Source organism: Sus scrofa, chromosome 8 (assembly GCF_000003025.6).
Source record: "Sus scrofa isolate TJ Tabasco breed Duroc chromosome 8, Sscrofa11.1, whole genome shotgun sequence".
NCBI classification, from domain to species: Eukaryota; Metazoa; Chordata; class Mammalia; order Artiodactyla; family Suidae; genus Sus; species Sus scrofa.
In genome coordinates, this window is record NC_010450.4 from 2,724,186 (window position 1) to 2,748,241 (window position 24,056).

The following is a 24,056-nucleotide window of genomic DNA, read 5'->3' on the forward strand; positions in this document are numbered from 1 at the left end:
CGGAGAAGCCGGATGTGCTGGGCGCGGGGGCACAGAGGATGTCTGTCTGGGCTTGTACTGTGGCACACGCACAGTGGACAAAGTTCTGCCAGGGAAGCTCGCTGGGAACCTGCAGGAGCAGGGGAGGCAGAGCTGGGATTGGCCCTCAGCAGCTTGGGGGGCTTACGCTTTGCCGAGAGACGCCATCTGTCCAGCCCCCAGGTGGCTCCCCTTGGTGTCACACACGCTTCCCAGGCCCCCTGCTGGGCTCCCCCCCAGGGCAGCCCCAGCCCTGTGCCCACTTCTCCTCGGAGTCTCATCTGTCTGGCCCCCCCAGGCTTGTGGGACGTTGCCACCCGCAGACCCGACCCAGACGGTTGGGAAGAGGAAGAGTGCGTGTGCCTTAGGGGTGGGCGAGGGGTCAGGTGGGGGGGGACAGGAGGGGCCCCCAAGGCTGGGCTCAGCCTCGCTGAGAAGGTGGATGCTGTCTGCGGCAAGCGCCAGCCTCCGGAATATCTGCATGTCTTATTGGGGGACATGTTGGTCATCGTTTTCCGTAGGAAGCGTCTTCTCTACGTCACAAGCCCCAGGAACCTGCTCTGGTTCACAGTGGGGCTGTGCGTGCCGCTCAGGTACCCTCCCTCCTCAGTCCTGACCTGGGCCTCCAAGGCTCTGAACAGAGCAAATCGATCGTATCGGAGAGGAAAAGAAATTCCATGTGGAGTCCCCGGGTGGCGCAGCAGGTTAAGGATCTGGCGTTGTCACTGCTGTGGCAAGGGTTTGATCCCCGGCCTGGGAACTTTCGCATATTATGGGTGCAGCCGCCCCCCCAAAAGTATATATATGTAAATATATAAAAACATGTAAAAACATATAAATACATACATAAATATATATAAATATATAACATACATAGATATAAATATATAAGTATGTATGCATTAACATGTATATATATACACACATATATTCCATGAGCTCCAGGCTCTAACTGTGATTTTGGGAGTTCCTGTCATGGCGCAGCAGAAATGAACCTGACTAGCATCCACGAGGACGCAGGTTTGATCCCTGGCCTCACTCAGTGGGTTAAGGATCTGGCGTTTCCACGAGCTGTGATATACGTCGCAGACGTGGCTCGGATCTGGTGTTACCGTGGCTGTGGTGCCGGCCAGCAGCTATAGCTCCCATTTCACCCCTAGCCTGGGAACTGCCACATGCTGCAGGTGAGGCCCTAAAAAGACCAAAAAATGTAACTGCAACTCCGTTTTCTTCCCTGTGCAGGAATTCATCATACATTCCCCTGACTTTGAAGCGGCCAAGTTCTGGGTCGGCAACATGGGCAAGGTGGCGACTCACGCGGTGGTGTTTGCTCAGCTCTACACGCCCGGGGGCCAGTGCCACGGAATACACCCCTTTATCGTGCAGGTCAGACTGGGTTTCACCTGGGGGTGTTTGGAACGTCCAGAGGCATTTTCATCACAGCCGGGTGTCTAGGGAACCCGATAAGGGTGCAGTGAACACCCCGCAGGGCACGGGACCACCCCCACCCCCCGTGAGAATGATGAGCCCCACATGGCAGCGGGGTGCCTTTGAGAAACCCTGGGCCACCAGCCTGAGATCATCTGGGCAGAGGGTCCGTCCTCCTGGAAGCCACACCGGCATCGTGTGGACACCAGCAGGACATCAGGTCCCAGGGGCTCCAGGTGTTTCGACCTGAAGTCTGACCTGGGCGCTTTCCTGTAGCCCCTTCCTGGGTCACGAAGGAGCTTTGGCCAATGGAGTGCCCAGGGTGGATGGCTGCCCGTGTCCTGCTTGCCTGGGTGCTGCAGCCTCCCCTGGCCTGGAGCTGGTGCAGGACCTTCCCACCTGAGCTGACGGGGTCCCGATGAAGCCCTGCTTCCCCCCCGCCCCCACTCTGGTGCTTTTGTTCAAGACTTTTCTGATCAGGTGCGGGAGCGGCTCTCAGGAGAGAAGTCATTGCGTCTTTTTTTTTCAATTGAAGTGCAATTCATGTAACATACAATGAACCGCTTTAAAGTGAACGTTTCACTGGCGGTTTCGCGGTGTTTCAGAGCCGTCCCCTCTAGAAGAACCCTGCACCTGTCCGCACTCCTTCCCCGCCACCCCCTCCCTGCAGCCCCTCTGGTCTGGTCTGGTCTCTCTCTGTGGCTCTGCCTCTTTGGACGTCTCTTTTAAGAGGAATCCTGTCAACGGTGACGTTTTGTGTCTGCCTTCTTTCCCTTTACGTGTTCGTGAAGTTCATCCGTGTTGCAGCCTCTCCCAGCGCCCCCCCTTCTCCTTTTTTTTTTTTTTTTTTTTTTTTCCTTTTCTTTTGGCTGCACTTGCAGATGCAGAAGTTCTGGGGCCAGGGATCGAACCTGTGCCACAGCAATGGCAACGGCAGATCTTTAACCCACTGAGCCACCAGGGAGGTCCCCCTTCCTTTTACAGCTGGATGAGCCCCTGTGCGGCTAGTCCTTGGTTTGCATACCTAGCCCTTGTCCTTGGATGGACGTGCTGGGTGGTTTTCACCTTTCAGCGACTGGGAGAACCTTGATGAGCAGTGTCTGAGGGGGCAGGGTCTGTTCCCAGGAGCGGAATTGCTGGCTCGTGCGGTGCTTCTGTGCGGAAACTTTTATAGATTCCTGTACTGGCTTCCGTCATCTTACACCCCCACCAGCTATGCTGAGGTGCCCGTTTCTTCACATTCTCACCAACACTTGTTACTTTCTTTTTGTCCCCATGACCCCCCTGCGGGTGTGAAGCAGTATCTGGTTGGGGTTTTGATTGTGCTTTTTTTTTTTTTTGCTTTTTAGGGCCATACCTGCAGCATATGGAGGTTCCCAGGCCAAGGGTCCATTTGGAGCTATAGCTGCTGGCTTACACCGCAGCTCACAGCAACACCAGATCCTTAACCCATTGAGCAAGGCCAGGGATTGAACCTGTGTCCTCATGGATCCTGGTTGGGTTCATTAACTGCTGAGCCACGATGGGAACACCTGTGCAATTTCTTAATAACCACCCACATCTTTTCAAGTGCCAGTGGGCTATTTATTTTCTTTCAGGAAAGGTCTGTTCAAGCCCTTTGCCCTGTGGGGCTAAGCAGACACCCCCATGCCCACTCCCACCCCTACTCAAGAGCAAGAGCTGCTCAGGGCTGTCTGAGCGGGGCTCGGGCGCTGTCCCTCTGCTCTGTTCTGCTGTCCCTCTGCTCTGTTCTGCCCTTGACCTCAGTGAGCGTCCTTTTTTGATTCAAGAGGTGAACATGAAATTTGTAAGGACGATGTCATCATTTACTTCGAGATGAACTGAAAACTAGCACAAGCCGTATTTTTCTGATGGATTATTTGAAAAATTGCTACCTTTTAAAAATAGCTCTTCTCCTCTCCCTCTCTTTTTTAAAACTATTTTTTCTATTTCATGAGGTTTTGCCTTTTCCCCTGAATCTTTGCAGAACTTATTGTTTGACTCTAGCTTTCTATTTCTTTCTTTTTTTCTTTCTTTTTTTTTTTTTTAAGGGCTGCACCCAGGGCATATGGAGGTTCCCAGGCTACGGGTCGAATCAGAGTTGTAGCTGCCAGCCTACGCCAGAGCCACAGCAACGTAGGATCTGAGCTGCATCTGCAACCTACACCACAGCTCACGGCAACGCCAGATCCTTAACCCACTGAGCGAGGCCAGGGATCGAACTCCCAATCTCATGGTTCCTGATTGGATTCATTTCCACTGCACCGTGACGGGAACGCCTCTATTTCAATTTAAGTATCAGTATTTTAAAGTTCCACTAAGTGAGATAACTCTTCCCCGGAAATAAACAAAAGCTGCCAATTTGTACCGGTAGCTCAGCTCTGAATAGCACAAATCCGAGAATGCTCTGACACGAAGTTTTTTTAGCCTTGCTGTTGACATTTGGGGCTGGCTCACCCCAGCTGTGGGCCGTCCTTTGCACTGTAGGGTGTTCAGCAGCATCGCTGGTCTTTCTCCACGAGATGCCCGTGGTCCCCCCCAGTTAAGACACCTGCAAATGTCTGCAGACATTGGCGAATGTTCCCCGTGGTTGGGAGAGGGGAGGCGGACTCTCGCCTGGCGGGACGAGGCTCCATACCGTCCATGTAGAGCTGAGGTGGCGGGGACCTGTCCGCTTTCTCTGTGGGCGTCAGGCCACCATGTTTATTAGAAACTTGTGGGGGCAGAGATGCCCAGCCATCATCTTAGGCTATTTCCCCCACGGCCTTTTTGTCCTTTCATTAAAACCCGTGGAAAGCCCTGCATCTTACCCATGAACAGGAAATGCCAGACGACCCCCTGGCAGCTCGTACTAACCAATGTCCTGGGGCCACTGTAACCCAAGGAAGCAGGGCAAACCGGGGCCTGAAACCACAGAAATTGACTCTCTCCTGGTCTGGAAGCAGGCATCTGAGTCAGGACGTCAGAAAGGCCGCCCCTGCCCGCGGGAGGCCCAGGCACCCTTCTCCTGCCTCTTCCAGCTTCTGGGGCTCCAGGCCTTCCTGGGCTGTGGCCACTGCCCCCCAGCCCCTGCCTCCATCCTCATGTGACACCCCCCCGCCCCCGTCGACTTTCCGAGGACCTTGGTCATGAGGCTTAAGCCCCCCCCCTTAACCCAGGGCCAGCACACGGCCAGATCCTCAAGTGCGTCTGCAGGACCCTGGCTCCCCTGAGACGCGGTTTTGGGGGGAGCCTGTGGCCCAGCCCCGGGGTTTGGGACTTTCCCTCCGGCTCGCCTGTGGTGACAGTTGCCGTCTGCGGTTTGTGCAGATCCGGGACCCGAAGACCCTTCTCCCCATGCCGGGGGTGATGGTCGGCGACGTGGGGAGGAAGCTCGGGCAGAACGGCCTGGGCAACGGGTGAGTGCGCGGCCGAGCTCGAAGGCCACTCCTCCGGGGCGTGACCCGACGGTCCTTGCTCTGCACCTCCCTGGCCGCGACCTCGCCTGGGCCCTCGGAGCTGACCTGACAGCGGGGACTCAGGAGAACCGTGGTGGGGACACGCCTCCCTCCGCACCTGAGACCGTGTCACGCACGCCAACCCCCGGAGGTGGAGATGCCCCAGGTGCAGAGACGCGGGCCTCTGCCTGGCAGGTGGTGGCTCCCGCTCTCAGACCAGGCTCAGGCCGGGCCCCTGCGGCCTGCGGGGCTTCCGCCTCTGTGCCATGCCTGCTCCCCACCCCGGAGCTCGGGCACCCAGCATGAGTCCACGCGGGGTGGGGGGTGGAACAGGCTTCCGGGTGGAGGGGGCAGTGTGGTCTGAGAGGACGCGGGGCAGGGAGGTCCTGCAGCAGGCGGGGTGGGGAGCCATGTCGGGAAGGGCCCTGGCGTCTCACCGAGGGACTCCTGTCATCATTAATGCCATGAATTTTGGAATCAGACAGATTTGGGTTCAAATCCTGGGCCGCCTCTGCCCCTTGCCTTATCTTGGTGGCTTTCCTGGGCCGCCTCCTCGTCTGTAAGGGGGTGCCATGGCGTGGTCCCAGGCCTGGGGGCCGTCTGCTCCCTGTCAGTGCCTCTGTCACCTGGGCACGCGTCCCCCGGAAGCCAGGCGGAGATGGTTTGCGCCCCTCTGTCCCGGAAGCGAAGCCGGGCGCCTCGGTTGTGGTCTCTGGATGTTTGTATACCTGCTGCCGCAGCAAGATCAGAGGAGCCCGCTCTGCTGTAGTCTGAACCCCTGGTTATTCTGACCCCCGTCATTCTGAGCCAGGTTGCTGGTCGTCTCCGAGACAGAAGCTGGACCACCGTCCCGCGTGGAGAAACCTCCTTTCAGCTGCTGCCCCCCAGAAGCAGCCGGAGGCACAGAACGTCTCTCATGTCTGCTTGGACCCTCAAAACGAGGGGCCCCGGCCTGTACCGGGGGAGGGTGGAGACCATTGATTTTCACTCTGTAGCCAGAGGAGGAAACGGAAGGATGTCTTTCAAAAGCAAAACCAGATGCACACACAGCCAGCTCTTCCAATACCTGCCTAGAATTCTGAGCGCTTCTCTCGCTGTCCTGTGTAAAGAGCCTGTTTTTTGTTTTTTGGGTTTTTTTGCTTTTTGCTCTTTTTTTAGGGCCGCACCTGCAGCATATGGAGGTTCCTAGAATAGGGGTTGAATCAGAGCCACAGCTGCCGGCCTACACCACAGCCACAGCCACGTGGACCCAAGTTGCCGCTGCCACCTATACCGCAGCTCACAGCAACACCAGCTCTTTAACCCACTAAGCAAGGCCAGGGATCACACCCGCAGCCTCTTGGTTCCTTAGTTGGATTCGTTTCTGCTGCGCCACGACAAGGACTCCGAGAGCCTGTTAATTAGTGTTGGAGCCTGGCCAGGAGGGGGCATACGTTTCCCTCCATCACTGCCTCGTGCAGGTGTGCGGGGCCCTGGCAGGGATAGGCTGTGTGGCCCTTGGTTCTGGGGCGGCGAGGACAATCTGCAGCCCTCAGAGCAGGGCAGAGGTATGTTTGAGAAGGTGGTTCTGGCTGCAGGTGAGGCTGCATCAGGAGGGCAGGGGGCGGGGGGCAGCGTCTCGCTCCGGGCTGACAACCAGCGGCCTCTTACCGGATCCGCGTGTCCCAGCGTGGGGCCTGGCAGATACCTGTATGGTGACTCCACCTGCGGAAGGGTCTGCCCTGACCTGTAAGGCCAGGCAGGTGTGTGCCCAGGGGCCGGTGGTGGGAAGTTACCCTCCGGCTGTGAACAGATGCTGCCGGTCCCTGCAGTGGACAGCGTCAGGCGCGGTCACAGGTCCGCAGTCCTTGGCCACTGGGTTTTGCAGGTTGGACCCTTTACCGCTGTTTGAGGACATCGGTGAAAAGCCCCGCTCTGGTGCCCCCCACATCGACTCCTGTTTCAGGAGACGGAGGTCTTGGCCCTTGGTGTGATGGCCCACAAGGAACCTTAAGCAGAGACACGTCACACGTGACAGCGCATGTCCCTAAACAAGCATGTCACCTCCGGGCCGTGGAACCAAGCGCTTCTAAGACTCAGAAATTCCAGCTTGGGCGCCGCCAGGGGGCGGCATGGTGACCGTCCTGATGGCGGCCAGGGCCGCTCCCCCAGACCAGGGTCCCTCTCCCTGTGGGGCTCCATGGAAGCCAGCCGATGGCTATCTCGGTCCCTGAGCCTTCGAAGGCTGGTGCTGGGAGCTGGGCCAGGAGCGGCGATGCGGGCGGTCCCCAGAGCCTCAGCACACGTCCAGCAGAGGGCGTGTGGATTTGAATCTGGTGTTAAGGACGCACAGTCCCAGGGCCGGCCCCGCTGGCCCGCTGCTCAGAGCAGCCTTGTGACTAAGTGACTTTTTTTTTTCTTTTTGCCTTTCCAGGGCTGCTCCTGCAGCATATGTAGGTTCCCAGGCTTGGGGTCTAATTGGAGCTGTAGCCGCCAGCCTGCACCACAGCCACAGCAACATGACATCCGAGCTGCATCTGCGACCTACACCACAGCTCACGGCAACGCCGGATCCTTAACCCACTGAGCGAGGCCAGGGATCGAACCCGCCACCTCACGGTTGAAATGTCCTTTCTCCTGGTTGGTGTGGGGTTGGTCTTGGGGTTGTGTCACCTTCTGAGCTGCCCTTTGCTTTTATCTGGGTCTCGGGGCCGGGGAGATAAGCCGTGGGGCTGCCCGTTTAACCGGAGGCTCTGTGTCTCCGCCCAGATTCGCCATGTTCCACCAGGTCCGGATTCCGCGCCAGGACCTGCTGAACCACACGGCAGACGTCACCCCCGAGGGCACCTACGTCCCCAGACTCAAGGTACAGGCGCCTCCAAGCATGGGTTCTGTGCGTGGGAAGCCATCCCCTCTGTGCCCACGGGACACCCCCTGTGCTTGGAGGAGGAGAGTGGCCACGGGAGCAGGCGGCCCATGCAAACCTCCCAAGGCTCAGGCCCCTTGGCCGCCAGCCCTGGGACCCCAGGCACGGACACCCCCGCCCAGCACCCCCCAGCCCGTCCGGGGTGATGGTCAGGGAGCTGCCCCCACCAGCGCCGTTTCCTGCCAGGGGCTTAAGGGCGGAAGGTCACCTGGGGGTGTGCACAAATGGGTGCTAGTGTCCACTGTCGGGGCAACTGTGCCCGTCAGTGCACTGAGCAGGGACATGCAGTGGCACAGCCCTGGGCGCTTTGCAGAGGTGGCCAAGTCAGAGTGGCTGAGCCCTCCCAGTCCCAAACCCACGGCCGGGATGGCATGTCCAGGGGGCACGGCCTGTCACAGCGTGTCACTTGCTCGGCACTGAGGGAGCGGGGCTTCAGTGAGCGTGACAGGAACTCCAGATAAGAAGCTGGAGGTGCCATGGGAAGCCTTTCGGGAAGGGAAGTGATAGGAAACAAATTAAAAGTGTGAAAGTAAGTTGTTGGAAGCGAGCGCCCCGTCGTTGCGGAGAGCACGGGGGGAGAGTGTGAGGGGCTGAAATCAAAGTGCAGGGCCGCAGGCGGGGATGAGAGAAGCAGGCGGGGGACAGTTTGCAGAAATGGCTGGAAGCAGGAAGCAAACCTCGACAGAAGGGGGGGCCGCGGGGGGGAGCCAGGCGCTCCCTCCCCGACCCGCCGGAGGGAACGTCAGCCCCTCGGAGAGGGGACTCCGAGACCCCCAGAGAGGGTGCGGCAGGCCCTGGTCCCGTAGAGTAAACCCCTCACCCATGGGGTCGCCAGAGGGACTTGAACGCAGGGGACTGTCGAGTGACGTTTTCTACATCGGGGGAGGACGCCTGCGAACGTGCCTTTTCCAAACCCACCTGAGCTGCCGCTCGTGCGTGGGAACATGAGAGGGTGATTCTCAGCCGGGGCTTGGAAGGTTGCCACGCGCATGCCAGAGTGGACGTGGTTTTGGAAGAAAAGGCCGAATAAGACAAGACGTGTACCCAGGAGAAGCAGCAGGGGGTGAGGGCGGGACGTGAGGGCCCTGGGTGGGCGACGGACCCCGGTGCCACCCACGGGCCGCTGTTGGAAAGAGGGAACGTGCATCGAGCTTCATCACCTTAGAAACAGACGCACACAGGCCATCGCCCTGTTGAAAAGATGGCGAGGCATGACTGGTGACTCATACCCTCAGGACAGTGGTTCGATGGGGAGGGGGAGCCCCCCCGGGGGGGGGGAGCCCCTTTTAGAAACCTTGTTGGGCCAGCAGCGCACCTGCCTCGGACCCCGCCTCGCTCTCGGCATGAGCTGCCTCCGGTTCTGGGTGGGTCCAGAGCAGGGCTGCGGTCCCTCCAGGTGGCCGCCTGCAGGTCCTGCAGATGGCACACCTGCCCGGACCCCGTCCTTGTGTCCCTGAGCATCCCTCACGCCTCCCCACGCCGTCCCACGTTGGGGACGCCGGCCCCCGGCCGCGTGGCCCTCCGGGCCTGGGGCTCTGTGTCCGGGCGCCCGGGCAGGGCCGGCCGTGCTGACCGAGGACAGAGCGCCTTCCGCCCGGGCCTGTCCCGAGGCAGCCGGCCCACATCTGCTCTCACTGGCTCTCCTCCCGCAGGACGCCCGGCAGCGCTTCGGCCGGGCCCTGGGCAGCCTGTCCACAAGCCGGGTCTTTATCGTGGCCTTGACCATCATCAACTTAAAGCTGGCCCTTTCCATAGCTCTGCGCTTCTCGGCCACCCGGCGTCAGTTCGGACCTGCAGATGGCGAGGAAGTGCCCGTGCTGGAGTACCAGACGCAGGTGCGGGGTCTGCGCTGCGCTTCCCGGGCTGCCCGCCTGCGGCCCTGAGCTCATCCCTCCCCGTGACATGGGCCCAGGACGCAGCAGCCACGTGGGCAGCGCGTTCACGCCACCGTCCCTCAGCAGAGGGGACGCTGCTCTGCCGGGGCCTCTGAAAGGAGGCAGCCCTTGATGGCAGAGGTGTCCCCTGGACGCCCGGCCGGGCGGGGGAGCCCCCTGCACCCCGGCCCTTCCCCGCACTCTGAGCAGCGGGTCCTCCGGGCCCAGGGCTGGAGCCATCCTCCCCAGGTTGCTGGCAGGGCCCGGCAGAGGCAGCGGCTAAGCCGGCCCGGGCCTTGACGCGTGAGCGGAGACGTCGAGGCGACGGTCTCAGCGACGGTCTCGGGAAACTGGAACAGAGTCCGAGTCTTTTCTCTCATCACTTCTTTCACTATGAGCCTGTTTTGACACCAAATAAGGAGAAGTCCAGTCATGCCTGGGGGGGCCCTAGGCGTCCTCCACACGCACTCTGTGACTTCCCGGGGCGTCCGCCCGCCGGGTGTGGCTCAGTGGTTAAGAGAGGCCCCCCTCCTCCCGCCGAGCCACGTGCTGGGGCTCCTGACCCCTGGTGCCACCCGTCTGTGCTGTGTGTCTTGGGCAAGGCACTGAACCTCTCTGTGCTCTCATTTGTAAGTCGGGGTTGCTGATGCTGCCTCCTGGTGGGCGCGTGAGAAGCCGGTGGCGCGCCGTGCCTGCATCCCGTGGAGGCTGGGTGCTCTCAGGCCGCCGCCTCCATCCGCGGGTGGAGGAGAGCACTCCCTCCGGCCTCCTCGAGCCTCCTCTGGCTCAGGGGCGGTGGCTCCCCTCCTCGTGGGCTCACGGGGTCCGCGTCGACGTGGGGGCGGTGGGCGGTGGGTGCCCTGCTCCCTCGCCTTCACAGCCACCCCGGAGGCAGGCGGGCACAGGGGACTCCGGCGCTCAGGTGGGTCGTGTCGGTTTCAGCAATGGCGCCTGCTCCCGTACCTGGCCGCCACCTGGGCCCTGGACCACTTTTCCAGATGCCTCTTCCTGGCTCTGCGGGAGCTGCAGCTAGGCTTTCTGAAGAACGACCAGAGCGCCAGGCAGGTGAGAACCCGGCTTCCCTCTGTAGCAGCAGAGGCGGCGGCGTTGAAGTTTCTGGGGCCAAACAGCACAGATGCAGCCATTCCTTCAAATCAGCCTCAGTGCCTCCTGGGTTTACGGGGAGGGGACCCTGTGAGACCTCTTTCCTGGGCTGTGGCCCGCACGTGTCAGGCCTGTGTCCATGTCCCTGCTTCTCAGGGATGTGCTGACATGGCTCCTGCCTCCTGTCTGTGAGTTCAGCTGCTGTTCTCCTCTTGAGAACATGATGGGTTTGCAAAATCCCCATTACCGGCCCCGCAGTCAATTTCATGGTTCTGATCCTTGCGTAAACAGCCCTCCAAAGGTCTGAATCCCACTGAGTGGATCTGAGCTGACAGGCAAGGCTTTGTGCCAGAAACGAGCGTGCAAATCCACTGAGGTCAGCCCCTGTGCTCAAAGGAGTCCCGTGCTCCTTGCTGTGTGCACAGTTCATGCACTGATTTTCCACCTCACGCAGCCCCCCGGGCAGGAGTGAAATGTGAATCATAAACTACGTTTGAAAGCTCATGAGAAATGCTGCAGAGTTCGGGGCCCTACGCCCCGAAAAACCTGTCTCAAATTAGCACGTTTCGGAATATTCAGCAGCTACAGCTAGGAGTTGAGGTAGTGGGTGAGGCAGGAAGGCCAGCAGGGTGTGCTGCCGAGCAGCCAGACCGCCTGTGAGGACCGTTTTTTTCCTTGGAAATGCAGCCTTAGGCATGTTTTTTGCCCCAAATGTGAGTCATTGAAACTTCGGCCAGCTGACAATGGAATTGTCCTGTTAGTCATGTTTTGAAATGGAATAAAGCCCCATTCGTTCTGAAACTCAGTGGTTTAACCCAGGCCCAGGTTAAAAAGGAGCTGTTACTTGGAGTTCCCTGGTGGCCCAGAAGTTAAGGACTTGGCATTCTCACTGCTCTGGTGCGGTTTGATCCCTGGCTCAGGAACTTCCGTGTGCCGTGGGTGTGGCCACAAAAACAAAGCAGCCTTTACTGGAGGTTGCAAACGCTGGAAAAATGCATCCCCTTATTTAGCAGATGTGTGGGTCTCTTTCTTGTTTTTGTTGTTTTTATTAAATACCGAGTGGAATCTAAAGAACGTGCCGCAGAGGTGTGAAGGCAGGGGATGTTTCTTTGGCATCTTACCACCGCTGATCGGAGCAGGTACAGCGTGTCACTTGGGTCCAGGCTGTGAATTTGGTGTAAACTGGGTCCTAGGCATCCTTCTGTGGTCAGCCTTCGCCCCGGGGGTCGACCCGCTGAGCAGCGCTGTGGCCCCTTCTTTTCATCACTGTGAGATTGTGTGGGGGCGCCTCCGCCACAGGGTGTCCAGCTGAGGTGGATACTGGGTTTTAAGCTAAAATTGGGTTTTTTTTCTTTCTTTCCTTCTTTCTTTCTTACTTTTCCTCCTTCCTCCCTTCTTTCTTCTTTTTTTTTTTTTTTTTGCACACCTGTAGCACATGGAGGTTCCCAGGCCAGGGGTCAAATCGGAACTGCCGCTGCCGGCCTACACCACAGCCCCAGCAACGCAGGATCCAAGCCCCATCTGTGACCTACACCACAGCTTGTGGCAACGCTGGATCCTTGACCCACTGAATGAGGCCAGGGATGGAACCCGCTGAGCCACGACGGGACCTCTCTGGGTTTCTCGTTTGCTGTCACCAGGTGCCTTGGAGCAGGTGGACAGGGACATAAGCCTGGGTGCTGGGCTTGAACTGAGCCCTGACCTCTGCTGCTGGAGCCTCTTTTCACCTCTTCCTCTTGGCTTCCCTCTCCCAAGGCCGAGCTAGGACGAGAGGTCCACGCCTTGTCGTCGGCCGGCAAGCCCCTGGCCTCGTGGACTGCCCAGCGGGGAATTCAGGAGTGTCGGGAGGCGTGCGGAGGACATGGCTATCTGGCCGGTAGGTTTTGGAGACGTGGGCTGGTTTTCTGTCCTTGCCCCTAGCCTGCGGCTCACGACCAGGGGTCAGCAGGCCACAGCCCGCAGGCCTCTCGGGTGCGCACTTCCTGTGGCTGTGTTCCCTCTGCGCCTGCAGAGCTGACCGGTCTGAGCAGAGCCTAGACCATTCACTGCCCAGCCCTTTCCAGAGCAAGTGTGCCAGCCCCTGCCCGGGCTCTGTGATGCCTGGTGTTCCTTGTTGCCATCCGGGGTTCCCGAGGCAGCACGGAGACGCCGTGGGGAGGGGCCCCTGAGAACCGGCGTGGAAAGGACTCTTCTGCTCGTTTGAATTGCAACTTTTTGGTTAATGACTTGGCAGTGTTGGCCCCAAGTTTTGTTCTGGTGAAAGATCCTGAAACTCAGAAGAGAAAGTTCCTTTTTCTTGGCCTTGGCAGCTGTGTGGTTGCGAGGGTGGGTGACCGATGGCCCGGGACCGAATCCTGGCTTTGCCGGTCACTCGGTGGGTGGCCGCGGGCAAGGTCCCTCCCCTTCTCTCTGATGGGGACCGAGGCGGGGAGCGTGGCACGGCTTTCGCAGCAAGCGAAGTGACACACGTGAGGGGCTCAGCACCGCTGTTGTTACGGCGGCCTCGTCCTGGTCGTCATACCGTGTGCAGTTACCAGCCAACCTCCCGTGGGCCAGTCGCCGGTAACCGACTGCCGAAGTCCGGTTACTCAAAGCCACGTGTTCCGAACCCCGGAGCCGGCGGGGACCTCAGGCGCAGTCGATTCCTCGGCAGCCTGTGGGGCTCTCGTGGAGTCGGAGCGTTTCCGGGGTGCGTTCAGCGAGGAGGGTCCCAGGTGCCCCTCGGCTCCTCCACGTCCCGCCCCTGCCCGCCTTCCTGCCGCGTGGGGAACCAGGGGGCTGCCGAAGTTCCTCCCGCATGTGCGGCGTCCTCTGTGCGGTGCTCTTTGCAGTTTTCGTCTGTTGTGGCCGCTCATAGAGACGCTCCGCATGGTTTAGAACGAGGCCCCTGAGTCCTGCGGCCGTGCCGACGGCAGGGGTGGCTGAAGCCAGTGTCATCACACACACTAAGGCCGAGCCCAGGCCAGCGAGGCCAGACTCAGCGGGGATGCACATACGGCGTCGAATAGCCGTCGCAGGGTGCTCCTTAGGCCTTGGTGTTGAGGGGTCTCGCTGCGGCTCGGGGCCGCGAGTCAGGGGAAGACGATCAGGGTGTCATAGGTGACCGCAAGCCTCAGGTCTGCTGCAGACCCTCTCGGGCTGTTCACAGCGGCATGGAGGGTGCAGAGTGAGGGGTCCTGCCCTTTCCCTGCTGGCTTCTCCCAGCTCGGCCTCCCTTCGGGAGCCCCTCTGCCTCGGCGGACAGAGACCCGGGTGGTGCGGCCTGGGAGGCATAGCTTAGAAAACCTGCAGGGGATTTGGGTTGCTTCACCGGTAGGAAGGACACGATGAGCATTGTCTTGAGATATTGGACATGGCTTGTGTAGGAAGAAGGGCTCCTTGGGGGGTAAAAGGAAGAGACCCCGCCCCACCCCTGGCAGTCAGCTCTCCTGAAGCCGTCACGTCTGTCAGTGACCCCCCAGGAGGGAGCTTTTCCAGGTGACCTGTGACGCTCATGGTAGCCGTGGGGCCACTGAGGGCAGTGAATGCCTCTTGAGCATCCGCTGCTCCCCAGGCGGTGCTGGGCCTTCGCGGGGAGCTGCCCGCTTCCCTTTCTGGCCAGGTGGCCCCAGTGTACCCTTTCAGGGCCGGCTGGATGCAGAGGGCCCGCTGGCTGTGGGGAGCTGGGACCTGGAGCAGGGTGGGATGTGCCTTGTCCGGTCCACGCGGGCCTGGGACCTCGGAGTCCTGGACAGCGAGGCAGGGAGCGTCCCATCCAGGCCCTCCGTGACGAGGACCCCGTGGCCTCCCTGCAGTGAACCGTCTGGGCGACCTCAGGGACGACAACGACCCCAACTGCACGTACGAAGGTGACAACAACCTCCTGCTGCAGCAGACCAGCAACTACCTGCTCAGCCTGTGGGAGCGCCGCAGCCAAGGTGGGGCTCCCACGCGCTCCGGCGCCCTTGCGGCCCAGCAGGGGAGCAGGTCCCGGGCCCCTTGAGTTAGTGCTTCTGTTGGGACGGAGCGTGTGCAGGAGGGGCCCGTGTGATCAAAGGGGGCTGGACCAGCTTCCCCAGGGATGGGTGAGGCGTGTGGGGTCCTTCCTCCGGACACGCCCTGGGGTGGGGGCCCTGGCTCTCCCCAGTCACGGCTGTGCTCCTAGGTGGCGGCCGCATTGAGAGCCCGCTTGAGACTGTGGACTTTCTGGACGCCTGTCCTGACATCCTTGGCCAGAGGTTCGAAGGTTGCAGCCCTGAGGACTTCCTGGACTCCTCGGGTGAGTACAGCCCCCACCCCACTGTCTCCAGGGCTGCCCTCTGCCCAGCAGGCACCCTGGAGGCACCTGTGGCCTTGTTCCCACTTTCATTCGATGGTTCACCCGTGGACCGTCACCAGGTGTCCGCACCGAGTCAGTCAGGTGTTGACCCCAAAGATGAAGTGAAGGGATCCCACTTGGCGGCCCCCTGCCCCCCCCAGGGCTAGAGGGGGAGGCCTCTGGGTCCCGCTCTGCCTCACCAGGTGGCCTCAGCTCCCACCCACCCACCCGCGGCTCGGCGTGCCCCATTCCCGATCCACGCTGTTGGCTGTCTCTGGGCCTTTGCGTGTGTCAGGCTTTCTATCCTGGTCACCCCCCGCCCCTCGCCTCTTGTCCCCCCTGACCAGCAGCCCCCCCGGGCTGTCTTCAGCCCCCATATCTGGACCCAGGCCCATTACAAAGCTCACCATTGTCCATTAACAGCGCGGACGCTTCCGTAGTGAGAGGTCGGAGAGAGCAGGGTTGGTAACTGCCCCCCCCCCCAGTGTTTGACATCTCCTGAAGGCTGCACCTTCCCCGCAACAGGGGCCCGATCGGTTTTTTGGTCAAATCCCGTATCAAAAACAGCAGCTTTACTCCACTGCAGAAGCCTCGCTGCGTCGTCACCACCGCCTCTGTCAGTGCTCAGTGAGCACGTCCCTCTGCCGCCCTGAGCTCCTGCCACCAAGCACCTCAGGGCCTCCCCTCTGGCCCAAGGTGATCGCCCTGGGCTCCTGCCCCGGCAGGCGGACAGGAGCTGGGCCTCTGGCCGGTCACCCAAGGAGCTGGAAAGGCGGCCCACCTGCCAGTCATCAAGGGCACTAGGTCTGGCGCTGGCCACCCCCAGCTGTGGGCGTAGAGCAGGTCCCCACCCCCTGCACCCTGGGAGTGACAGCCCGCCTCTGCAGGCCCACGAGGACGCGGGAGGGCGGGCGCCTACGCACTCAGCATGGTGGGGGCCCCACGGGGGCTCGGGGACCGTCCTTGCCATGTCGAAACTGTGTCATGGCTGCAGTTTTCATCACAGGAGTGGCTGTTAGCACGGAGCCTCTGGCCTGGAGGAGGGCAGTGGCCTTGCTAGCAGGAGACCCCAGGGCACGTCCCCCGGGGGCCTCAGGGTCCTCGGGTGAAGGAGCCACCCTCCCTTGGAGGGCAGGTGGCATCATGGTGTCAGCGGGCACCAGGCGGGCACTGCCTTGCCAGCCCCGGGAGAGGAGGCCGAGGCCACCCAGTCTGCCCCCATCCACATCAGTGGCCAGAGCAGCCGTCGAACCCGGGCTGGGCTGACTTTCCAGCCATCGCTCCACCTCCGTCTGCATCATTGGCCAGTAATGGCTTCGTTTCCGTCACCCCTCTTGGTTAGCATGTTAGACGTGACAGCCGTCTTTATCTCCCTTTTTAAAGAGCTGGGAGGGCAGGCCTCTCCCTCGGTCACAGCGCTCCCCCCGGGCTGTACAGTGACCTCATCGCTCTAGCGGCCTTCCCCCCAGCCCACCGCCCGGTGTCCCGTCGGAAGGCACACAGGCTGCCTGCGGGCCTCTGGATGTGTCCCTGCACCGGCTAGTGTCCCTGTCCGTCCCTGGAGCCCTGAGAGCACAGGCCGTGAGCTTGTGGACCAGGAGCAGGAAGGGCGCCAGGGCAGCGCCGTCTGTTTCCCCGCGACTGCTCTCACTGTCGCGGGTTCCAACAAAGCGAACCCATTTTCTGGAGGAGAGAGGCAAGTAGAGTTCATTTGGCAGGAGGAGCTTGGCATCGGGCACGGGTGTTGCTCTGCAAGGGGAGGGGGCGGCCCGCACGGGGCCGAGGCCGGCCTCTCATCTCCAGGGCCTTTGACCGTCAAGTGCTCCCTCTCGGGTCCACTGTGTGTCCGCTGGGCCTTAGGGAGACATTACACAAGTGGCACATGCCCCTCGGCCTCCGCGGGACCGGAGAGCCTGTTGAGCGTGGCCTGGCGGGAAGGTCGGGTTTTTCCTTCAGGGATTAACGTGTTTGTGGGGCGGGGGCGGGGGGCTCTGTCGGTTCCTCTGATTTATGGGCTGAGGGTGCTGTGCGCGAGGACGGTTTAACAAGTGGCCCTGAGTGTTGAGGTGTGTTGTCACTGGACAACATAAGGCCCCGTTCTTTCTCCGTTGGCCCATTTGCAAAAATATTATATAACTTCAGTTCAGCGTGTTCGCTGCTCTGGCAGCCGTGTGTCTACGTGGGCGGCGGGGGGGGGGGGCGGGTGTCGCGTAGTCTCACGTGCTCAGAGGGGTGCGAGGTGCAGTCCTTATGCCACCCACGGGCTAAGGGCTCAGGCTCTGGTGTCAGCTGTGTGACCTCGGGCCCGATGCTTAACCTCTCTGAGCCTATTTCCCTGTTAGGTACAGGGAGGGTGGCGGTTCCTCTTGTGGTGGGCTCTCTCGAGGGTGGGGAACGGGCCGCTGTGAGCTGGGGTCAGTGCTCTGCGCTCTCCTGGCACGGTGGGTGCAGAGCTAGTTCTGCAGGGCGGGTGTAGCTTTCCCAGGAAGCGGCTTGCAAGGTGGGTCTTGGAGGTTCAGAGCCGCGCCTTTGGGGAGCAGTGAGCCATGCAGGAGCCCCTGGTGGGAGAGGGGTGGGTGTGGTTGGGGAGCGGGTGGGGCCCGGTGGCCAGGCCTTGCCTGGTGGGGCACCCCTGGGTCAGAGCCCCTCTCGGGCAGATGCGCCCAGGTGCAGACGCAGAGCAGGGCGGCTCGGAAGGCCCGGGCAGAGGTGGCACCGGAGGGGGTGGGCAGGGGCCAGGGAGGCAGTTGGAAGATGGACGGGACGGCTCAAGTGGCACAGCAGATGGCGGGCCAGGCAGGAGTGACCCTAGGGGTGGGAGCTGGTGACACTGGGCCGGTGTCCCACGTCGAGTTGAAGGCCTGGTGGGAGTGTTGGAAGCCCTGGGGCTGAGGGCCTGCACAGGTCTGCGGACATGGGCGGGACTGAGCTTAGTGACAGTGGCTGTGGGCGCCTCCTAGGTGGGGAGCACTGGCCAGTGAGGCAGGCGGCATTCTTGGCCATCGAGGGGTGTAGGGGCTGTTGGAGGTGCGGGGTCCAAGGAGACCCTGTGGGGTAGCACCTCACGAGCCACTCGTGACCCAGGAGCCGGGAGGGACGTGTGGCCAAAGCTGAAGCAGGGTGTGTCCTGGGCCCTTAGCCCCGGAGCACCGGCTCACTTCCACGGGGGGCGGGGGGGAGATCGCCTGCCTGGGCAGCATTTGGGAACAGCCTGGACGGACTGTGGCTGATGTGTCAGGGGACAGCAGGGCCTCTGGCTCAGGTTGGAATCAGCTCTAGCTTAGCCTCAGTGACCTCCTTGGGTTTCGCTGCTGCATAAACAGACAGCGGAAAGTCTGAGTCCCTGCGGCGCCCGCCCTTTCCCATCATTGGTGACGGCCTGTCCGGCGGGAAGAGTTTAGCCGCAAAGACCCTGGGACACGTGGGCGTCAGCGCGGGTCCGCCTGGGCTTTCAGGGATGTCCCAAAGGCCGCTCTCAGAGCTCGGGCGTGCGCCCCGGGCCCCTGGTGTGTCTGTGTCCTGGGGCCCAGACTGGGCTCAAGACAGCAGGAGTCTGTCCTCTCAAGACCTGGACGGACGCCCGCTGTCCAGGTGTGGGCGGGGCTGCTCCCTCGGAGGCTCCGGGGACGGCCCTTCCTTGTCCCTGCAGCTCCTGGCGGTCTCGCACATCCCCGGGCTTGTGGCCACGTCCCTGCCTTCACAGGGCCTCCCCCCCGTGTGCACGCCTTCTCTTCTGTGTCATTGGATTCGGGGCCATCGGGATCCAGGACGTCCTCGTGGACGCGTCATGCCGTCTGCAAAGACCCTTTGCCCAAGGAAGGGCACGTCTGTGGGTGGGAGGGCTAGGAAGAGGCGGGCCGAGGCCTTGGGAGAGCTGGGGTGGCGTCCGTGGCCGGCCAGCCCCCCCCCCCCCCAGGAAGAGTCATCCTGACACGAGCGCAAATCCTCGTCTCACCTGGACGCGCAGCTCTGGCAAAAAGCGGCTCCAAGACCCCGCGGGCGCCACGGCTGGCAGGACTGCGTGGCACTCGGGCTGGCCTCCCAGCAGAGCCAGGAAAGGCCTTCACGCGTGCCCATCCCGCCGTGGGGCCGTGGGCGGCTCTTGGCCCCGGGCCTCCGTCCCCGGGTCTGTGGCTGGACCGGCTCACGCCCGCGCACGAGGACTGAGCCCTCGACGAGGGCTCCCGGCCCCACGGTGACTTTTCTCTCTGTGTTTTGTTTTGAAGTCCCCCTGGCGGCGTACAAGTGGCTGGTTTGTTACCTGCTCCGGGAGAGTTACCAAAAGTTCAGTCAGGAGAAACAGTTGGGAAGCAGCGACTTCGAAGCGAGAAACAACTCTCAGGTATGGTCAGCTGTATTTCTATGTATTTATTTATTGGGTCTTTTTGCCTTTTCTAGGGCCGCTTCTGCAACATATGGAGGTTCCCAGGCTAGGGGTCCCATGCAAGCTGTAGTCGCTGGCCTACGCCAGAGCCACAGCAACGCCAGATCCAAGGCACGCGTGCAACCTATACCACAGCTCACGGTAACGCTGGATCCTTAACCCACTGAGCAAGGCCAGGGATGGAACCCACAACCTCATGGTTCCTAGTCGGATTCGTTAACCACTGAGCCACGACGGGACCTCCATGGTAGCTTTAAAGGGTTGCTTCTTCAGTGATGTGCTCCTAACTCTGGCGCTGTGGTGTCCTTGGTGAGCCACACGTCCTGGGGACAGCGGGCCTGGTCCTCAGCCCTGAGACCTGGGGCCTGGCCTGGCCTCTCTGCACCTAGGTTTGCTGTGGGGATGGTGGTGCCCCCTTGCCGGGCATGGACGAGGTTGTGGGCATCATGTCTAAGGGCCCGACAGTATCTGCCCTTGGCCAGAGCTGTGGTTGTTGAACTTGAGACACAGTTGTTGGAGCCTGAGGCACGTGGTGGGGTGGGGTCATGGGGTGGGATCAGCAGCGGGTCCCTCCCCACCAGCAGAGCACCAGCTCGTGGGCCCCATGAGGTCAGCGCTCTGCATTTGGTTTCTCAAAGTCATCGTCACCCTCCCCAAAGAGCTTTGGGGGGGTTGGTCCGAGGGTGGCTCTGGTTCTCTCGTGTCCAGAGTCCCACCATGAAAACAGTGGCTCCCAACACCTTGTCATGTGGCATCTGGCTCTGCTGTGGCCTGTGGGCCCTGTGCGTCTGCAGTGATGCGTGTTGTTTGGGAAAAATGTAGCCCAAGAAGCTTCTAGAACCAGTGCCATCCCTTCTCCTGGGCTTTGCTTCCAAGGCTCCATGTCTCGCTGGGTGATGGAGCCTCCCCTGGGGCCAAGTCTACCTGTTGCCTCTGAAGGCCCCGCCCCCTGGGCTGCGAGGGGCAGCTTCCCACTCACTGGGCACAGCCAGAGCAGAGCAGACGTCCAGGGACCTGTGGGCACGCGTGCCCCAGAGAGGGACAGGAGCGCACAGGATGGGCTTGATTGGAAAGGGCCCAGCCAAGGGCCAAGAATCCGCGATCAAAACTGTGCCTCGAAAGAAGTGCATTCAGCAGACGGCGAGGTTGGTGAAACCCCATTTCAGTCCGGGACCGAGGGGGGAGGCGTGGACACCATCCTTCCAGGTGGGCGGGCCCGTGGCAGGCTCGGTCCCTCGGACACTGATGGCTGCGACTCAGCTTGTCCCACGTCCGGCCTTTCTCTGCACGTCTGGTCGATGCCCTCGAAATGGAAGTGGAGTTGCCCCGCGTGATAACCCAAGACCCCGAAATCCAAACACAACACTGAGGTTAGTCAAGGCAGCCATCAGATCAGAAGAGAGGCCAACAAAAGAGGAAGGAAAGAAAGAAGACCAACCCAAACGAATCCAAACAAGTAGCAGGTTTGCAGTAAGAACGTACATGGCGATAATTACCTTAAATGTAAGAGGAGTAAATGCTTCAGCCGAAAGACAGACAAAACCGAGACCCACGTGTGTGCCGTCTTCGGGAGACCCGCTTCAGACTCGGGACACGTTAGACTGAAAGTGAGAGAATGGCGGAGATATTCCATGGGAATGGATCACAGGAAAGCGGGAGTAGCAACGCTCATATCAGACAAAACAGTCTTTAAAGACCGGGAGTTCCCGCTGCAGCTCAGCGGAAACAGACCCAACTAGTATCCATGAGGATATGGGTTTGATCCCTGGCCTTGCTCAGTGGGTTAAGGATCCAGCGTTTCTGTGAGCTGTGGTGTAGGTCTCAAACGCGGCTCAGATCCTGCGTTGCTGTGGCTCTGGCGTAGGTTGGCAGGTGCAGCTCCAATGCAACACCTAGCTGGGAACGTCCATGTGCTGCAGGTGCATCCCTAAAAAGCAAAGCAAAGCAAAATAAAAGAAGATTAAAGATAAAATAAAAATACTGTCAGGAGACAGCTTCCAGCCTGGGGCAGCACGAAACATCCCCGATGGTGGGAAGGTGTCCCCAGCTGAGGACCAGCCTGGCCCGGAAACCTGCCACCAGCCCCAGGGGGCAGCCAGAGCAGTCACGGACCGTGAACCAGGGCTGGGGATGTGCAGGTCACAGGCCAGTCCCCTGGACAGGCCCCCGTGCGCTGTCAGTGGAGGGTGGGACGTGATCTGCCCTGCGGGGGAGCCTCCTGGCAGTTGTGTGAAAATGTACAAGCTCCCCGGGTGACTCAGCGGGCACTGGGTCAGCGTCGTCGTCTCCTGCTCCCGACGGCTGCCGCTACTGTTGGTTACCTGCAGCCAGACCCCCACGGCAGGATCCTTGAAAAAAAATTAGATGCATTTATTGCACTTTCTGGCTGTGGGACAGCCTCACGTGCTCCAGGCGAGAAACCACGAAGCAGCGGGCGGCGGGACAGCCTCCGGAAGCGTCTGCGCCTGGAGCAGCCACACACCCGGCTCTGTACACGAGGTGTTTCACGCCATCGTCTGGGAGGGACCGAGAAACTCCCCGGGTCGCCGGCTGGACTCTGCCGGGACCAGCATTGAACCCAGGCCTGCGGAGCCCAGAGCCCAGCCCTGCCCACGCTGCCTGGCTTGGCCGAGGGGTCTGGTTTTTCCCTGAAGACTTCGTTCCTTGTTAAAATGCAAACCTTCTCAGAAGTTCACACGCACCAGAAATCAGTGCCAGGCTCTGAATTCCTTTCCTGGGGTTGGAGGTTTACTGGGGGTGGGATTCATGTGACGGGGAGCCTGGCCTGGGGACCGTGCAGGGACAGGGGCCGCACCCTCCGGGCCCACACGTCAGACCGCCGGCCTGGCTTCGAGGAGTCCTGTCTCCGGAGCGTTTCATGATGACCAAGTGGCCGAGACATCAACCGTGGAGAAGCTTGTGCCGTGGGTAGGACCACAGCTGAGTGTGTCCCTCCCGGGGCCCCAGAGTGGACACCGTGCAGGACGCCTGGTGGGCAGTGGCCCATATCTTTCACCACCTTTTATTTTTATTTTTAAATTTTTTTTAGGGCCACACCCATGGCACATGGAGGTTTCCAGGCTAGGAGTCAAATTGGAGCCACAGCTCCTGGCCCACACCACAGCCACGACAACATGGGATCCTTAACCCACCGAGCGAGGCCAGGAAACAAACCCGCATCCTCATGGATACTAGTTGGGTTTGTTTCCGCTGCGCCACAACGGGCCCGCCGTGTGGGTCCGATCTTTGACAGCAAGGACGGGCTGTCCGGGAGGAGGCAAGGGTGAGTACCGTGCGTGAGGATTTGGGGGAATTAGGGGGCAGGGGACCTGGAGCAAGGCCCTCACCCCCACAGACCTTTGGCCACAGGATTCTTGGGCCTTTCCACACATTGTGGGGTGCTCAGCAGCCCCTAGCCTCCACCCCTCAGATGCCCCTCCCCCGGTGTGACAACCCCAGCTGTCTCCTGACAGTTGGGGGGGCAGAGTGCTCCTCTGGAGAACCCCAGGGTTAGTGGAGCCTCCTCTCTGCTGTGGGGAGCTGATGGGAGGCCCACCACTGCCCGGGGCTCCTGGAACCTTGACCCTGCCACGTCTCCCCTCAGCCGTCCTTCCCGCCTGCCTGTGGCCTGGTGTGGCTGTCACCCTGGGTCCACCTGATTCTCCAGGCCCAGACACACTGGCCTCACACCGTGTTCTCCATGGCTGTTATTTCAGATTCTCAGACAGCAGGTTGGGTGGCTTGACCAGGGTCAGGAGAACTGTCCGCCCATTCCCCCCCCCTTGCCTCTTTTTGGTCTTTTTAGGGCCGTGCCTGTGGCACATGGAGGTTTCCAGGCTAGGGGTCAAACCGGAGCTGTAGCCATCAGCCTATGCCACAGCCACAGCAACGTGGGATCCGAGCCACATCTGTGACCTACACCACAGCTCATGGAAACACAGGATCCTTAACCCTCTGAGCGAGGCCAGGGACCGAACCTGCGTCCTCATGGATCCTAGTCGGGTTCCTTACCACTGAGCCATGACGGGACCTCCATCGTCCACCCATCCTGTGGCACCCAGTCAGATGCAGATGAGCTGAGCCAGCCGCTGCCTCAGGCGCCCAGGAAGGAGGCCGTGTCCACAGGCGTCTGCGGGTCTCACCTGCGTCTCCCAGAACACCTGGCAGCTTTGCGTGTGTCCAGTTTAACTGGGATGAGCAGGAGCTGCGCAGCCACCTCCATCTTGGGGCGGCTCCTTGAGCCCCGGGCGGGCACAGGACACGGGCCACTCTGTGCGATGCACCTCACAGCATTGCTAGGAAGCAGGTACCGCCCCACTCCCACTTCGCAGACCAGGAAGCTCAGCTTGGCAGAAGTGCTTCCCCCACTCGCATGCTGGGAAAAGCCCGGTGGGCTTGGAAGCCGGCCCCCTGACTCTGAGGGCCAGGCCTGAGCTGCTGGTCAGTGGTTCAGAGCTCAGCTGACTGCAGGTGCGTGTCGTGATGGCGCTGTCCCAGGCGGGGCTGCCTTGCCAGGTCTGCACCAGCTAATGCCGTAGCCGAAACGGATGTGCGCTGCTTTCCTGGAAAAAGGAGATGAAGGCAGTGTGATTTAATCCTGAAAAGTCCC

General features: G+C 60.9%; 1 protein-coding gene across 7 annotated transcripts in view; it reads left to right on the forward strand.

The window, feature by feature from the left end:
* ACOX3 (acyl-CoA oxidase 3, pristanoyl) overlaps positions 1–24,056 on the forward strand; it is a 39,309-nt gene that overhangs the window by 7,273 nt on the left and 7,980 nt on the right. For all 7 annotated transcript variants that reach the window (XR_002346545.1, XR_002346547.1, XR_002346548.1 and 4 more), the window contains exons 6-14: positions 1,261–1,404; positions 4,756–4,844; positions 7,632–7,728; positions 9,441–9,623; positions 10,605–10,727; positions 12,522–12,642; positions 14,561–14,683; positions 14,911–15,024; positions 19,290–19,405. Coding sequence is in view for 3 of the 7 variants with exons in the window: in XM_021100951.1 (XP_020956610.1) it covers positions 1,261–1,404; positions 4,756–4,844; positions 7,632–7,728; positions 9,441–9,623; positions 10,605–10,727; positions 12,522–12,642; positions 14,561–14,683; positions 14,911–15,024; positions 19,290–19,405 (1,110 nt within the window). In the remaining 4 variants the exon portion in view is untranslated. The remainder of the gene's footprint in view (positions 1–1,260; positions 1,405–4,755; positions 4,845–7,631; positions 7,729–9,440; positions 9,624–10,604; positions 10,728–12,521; positions 12,643–14,560; positions 14,684–14,910; positions 15,025–19,289; positions 19,406–24,056) is intronic.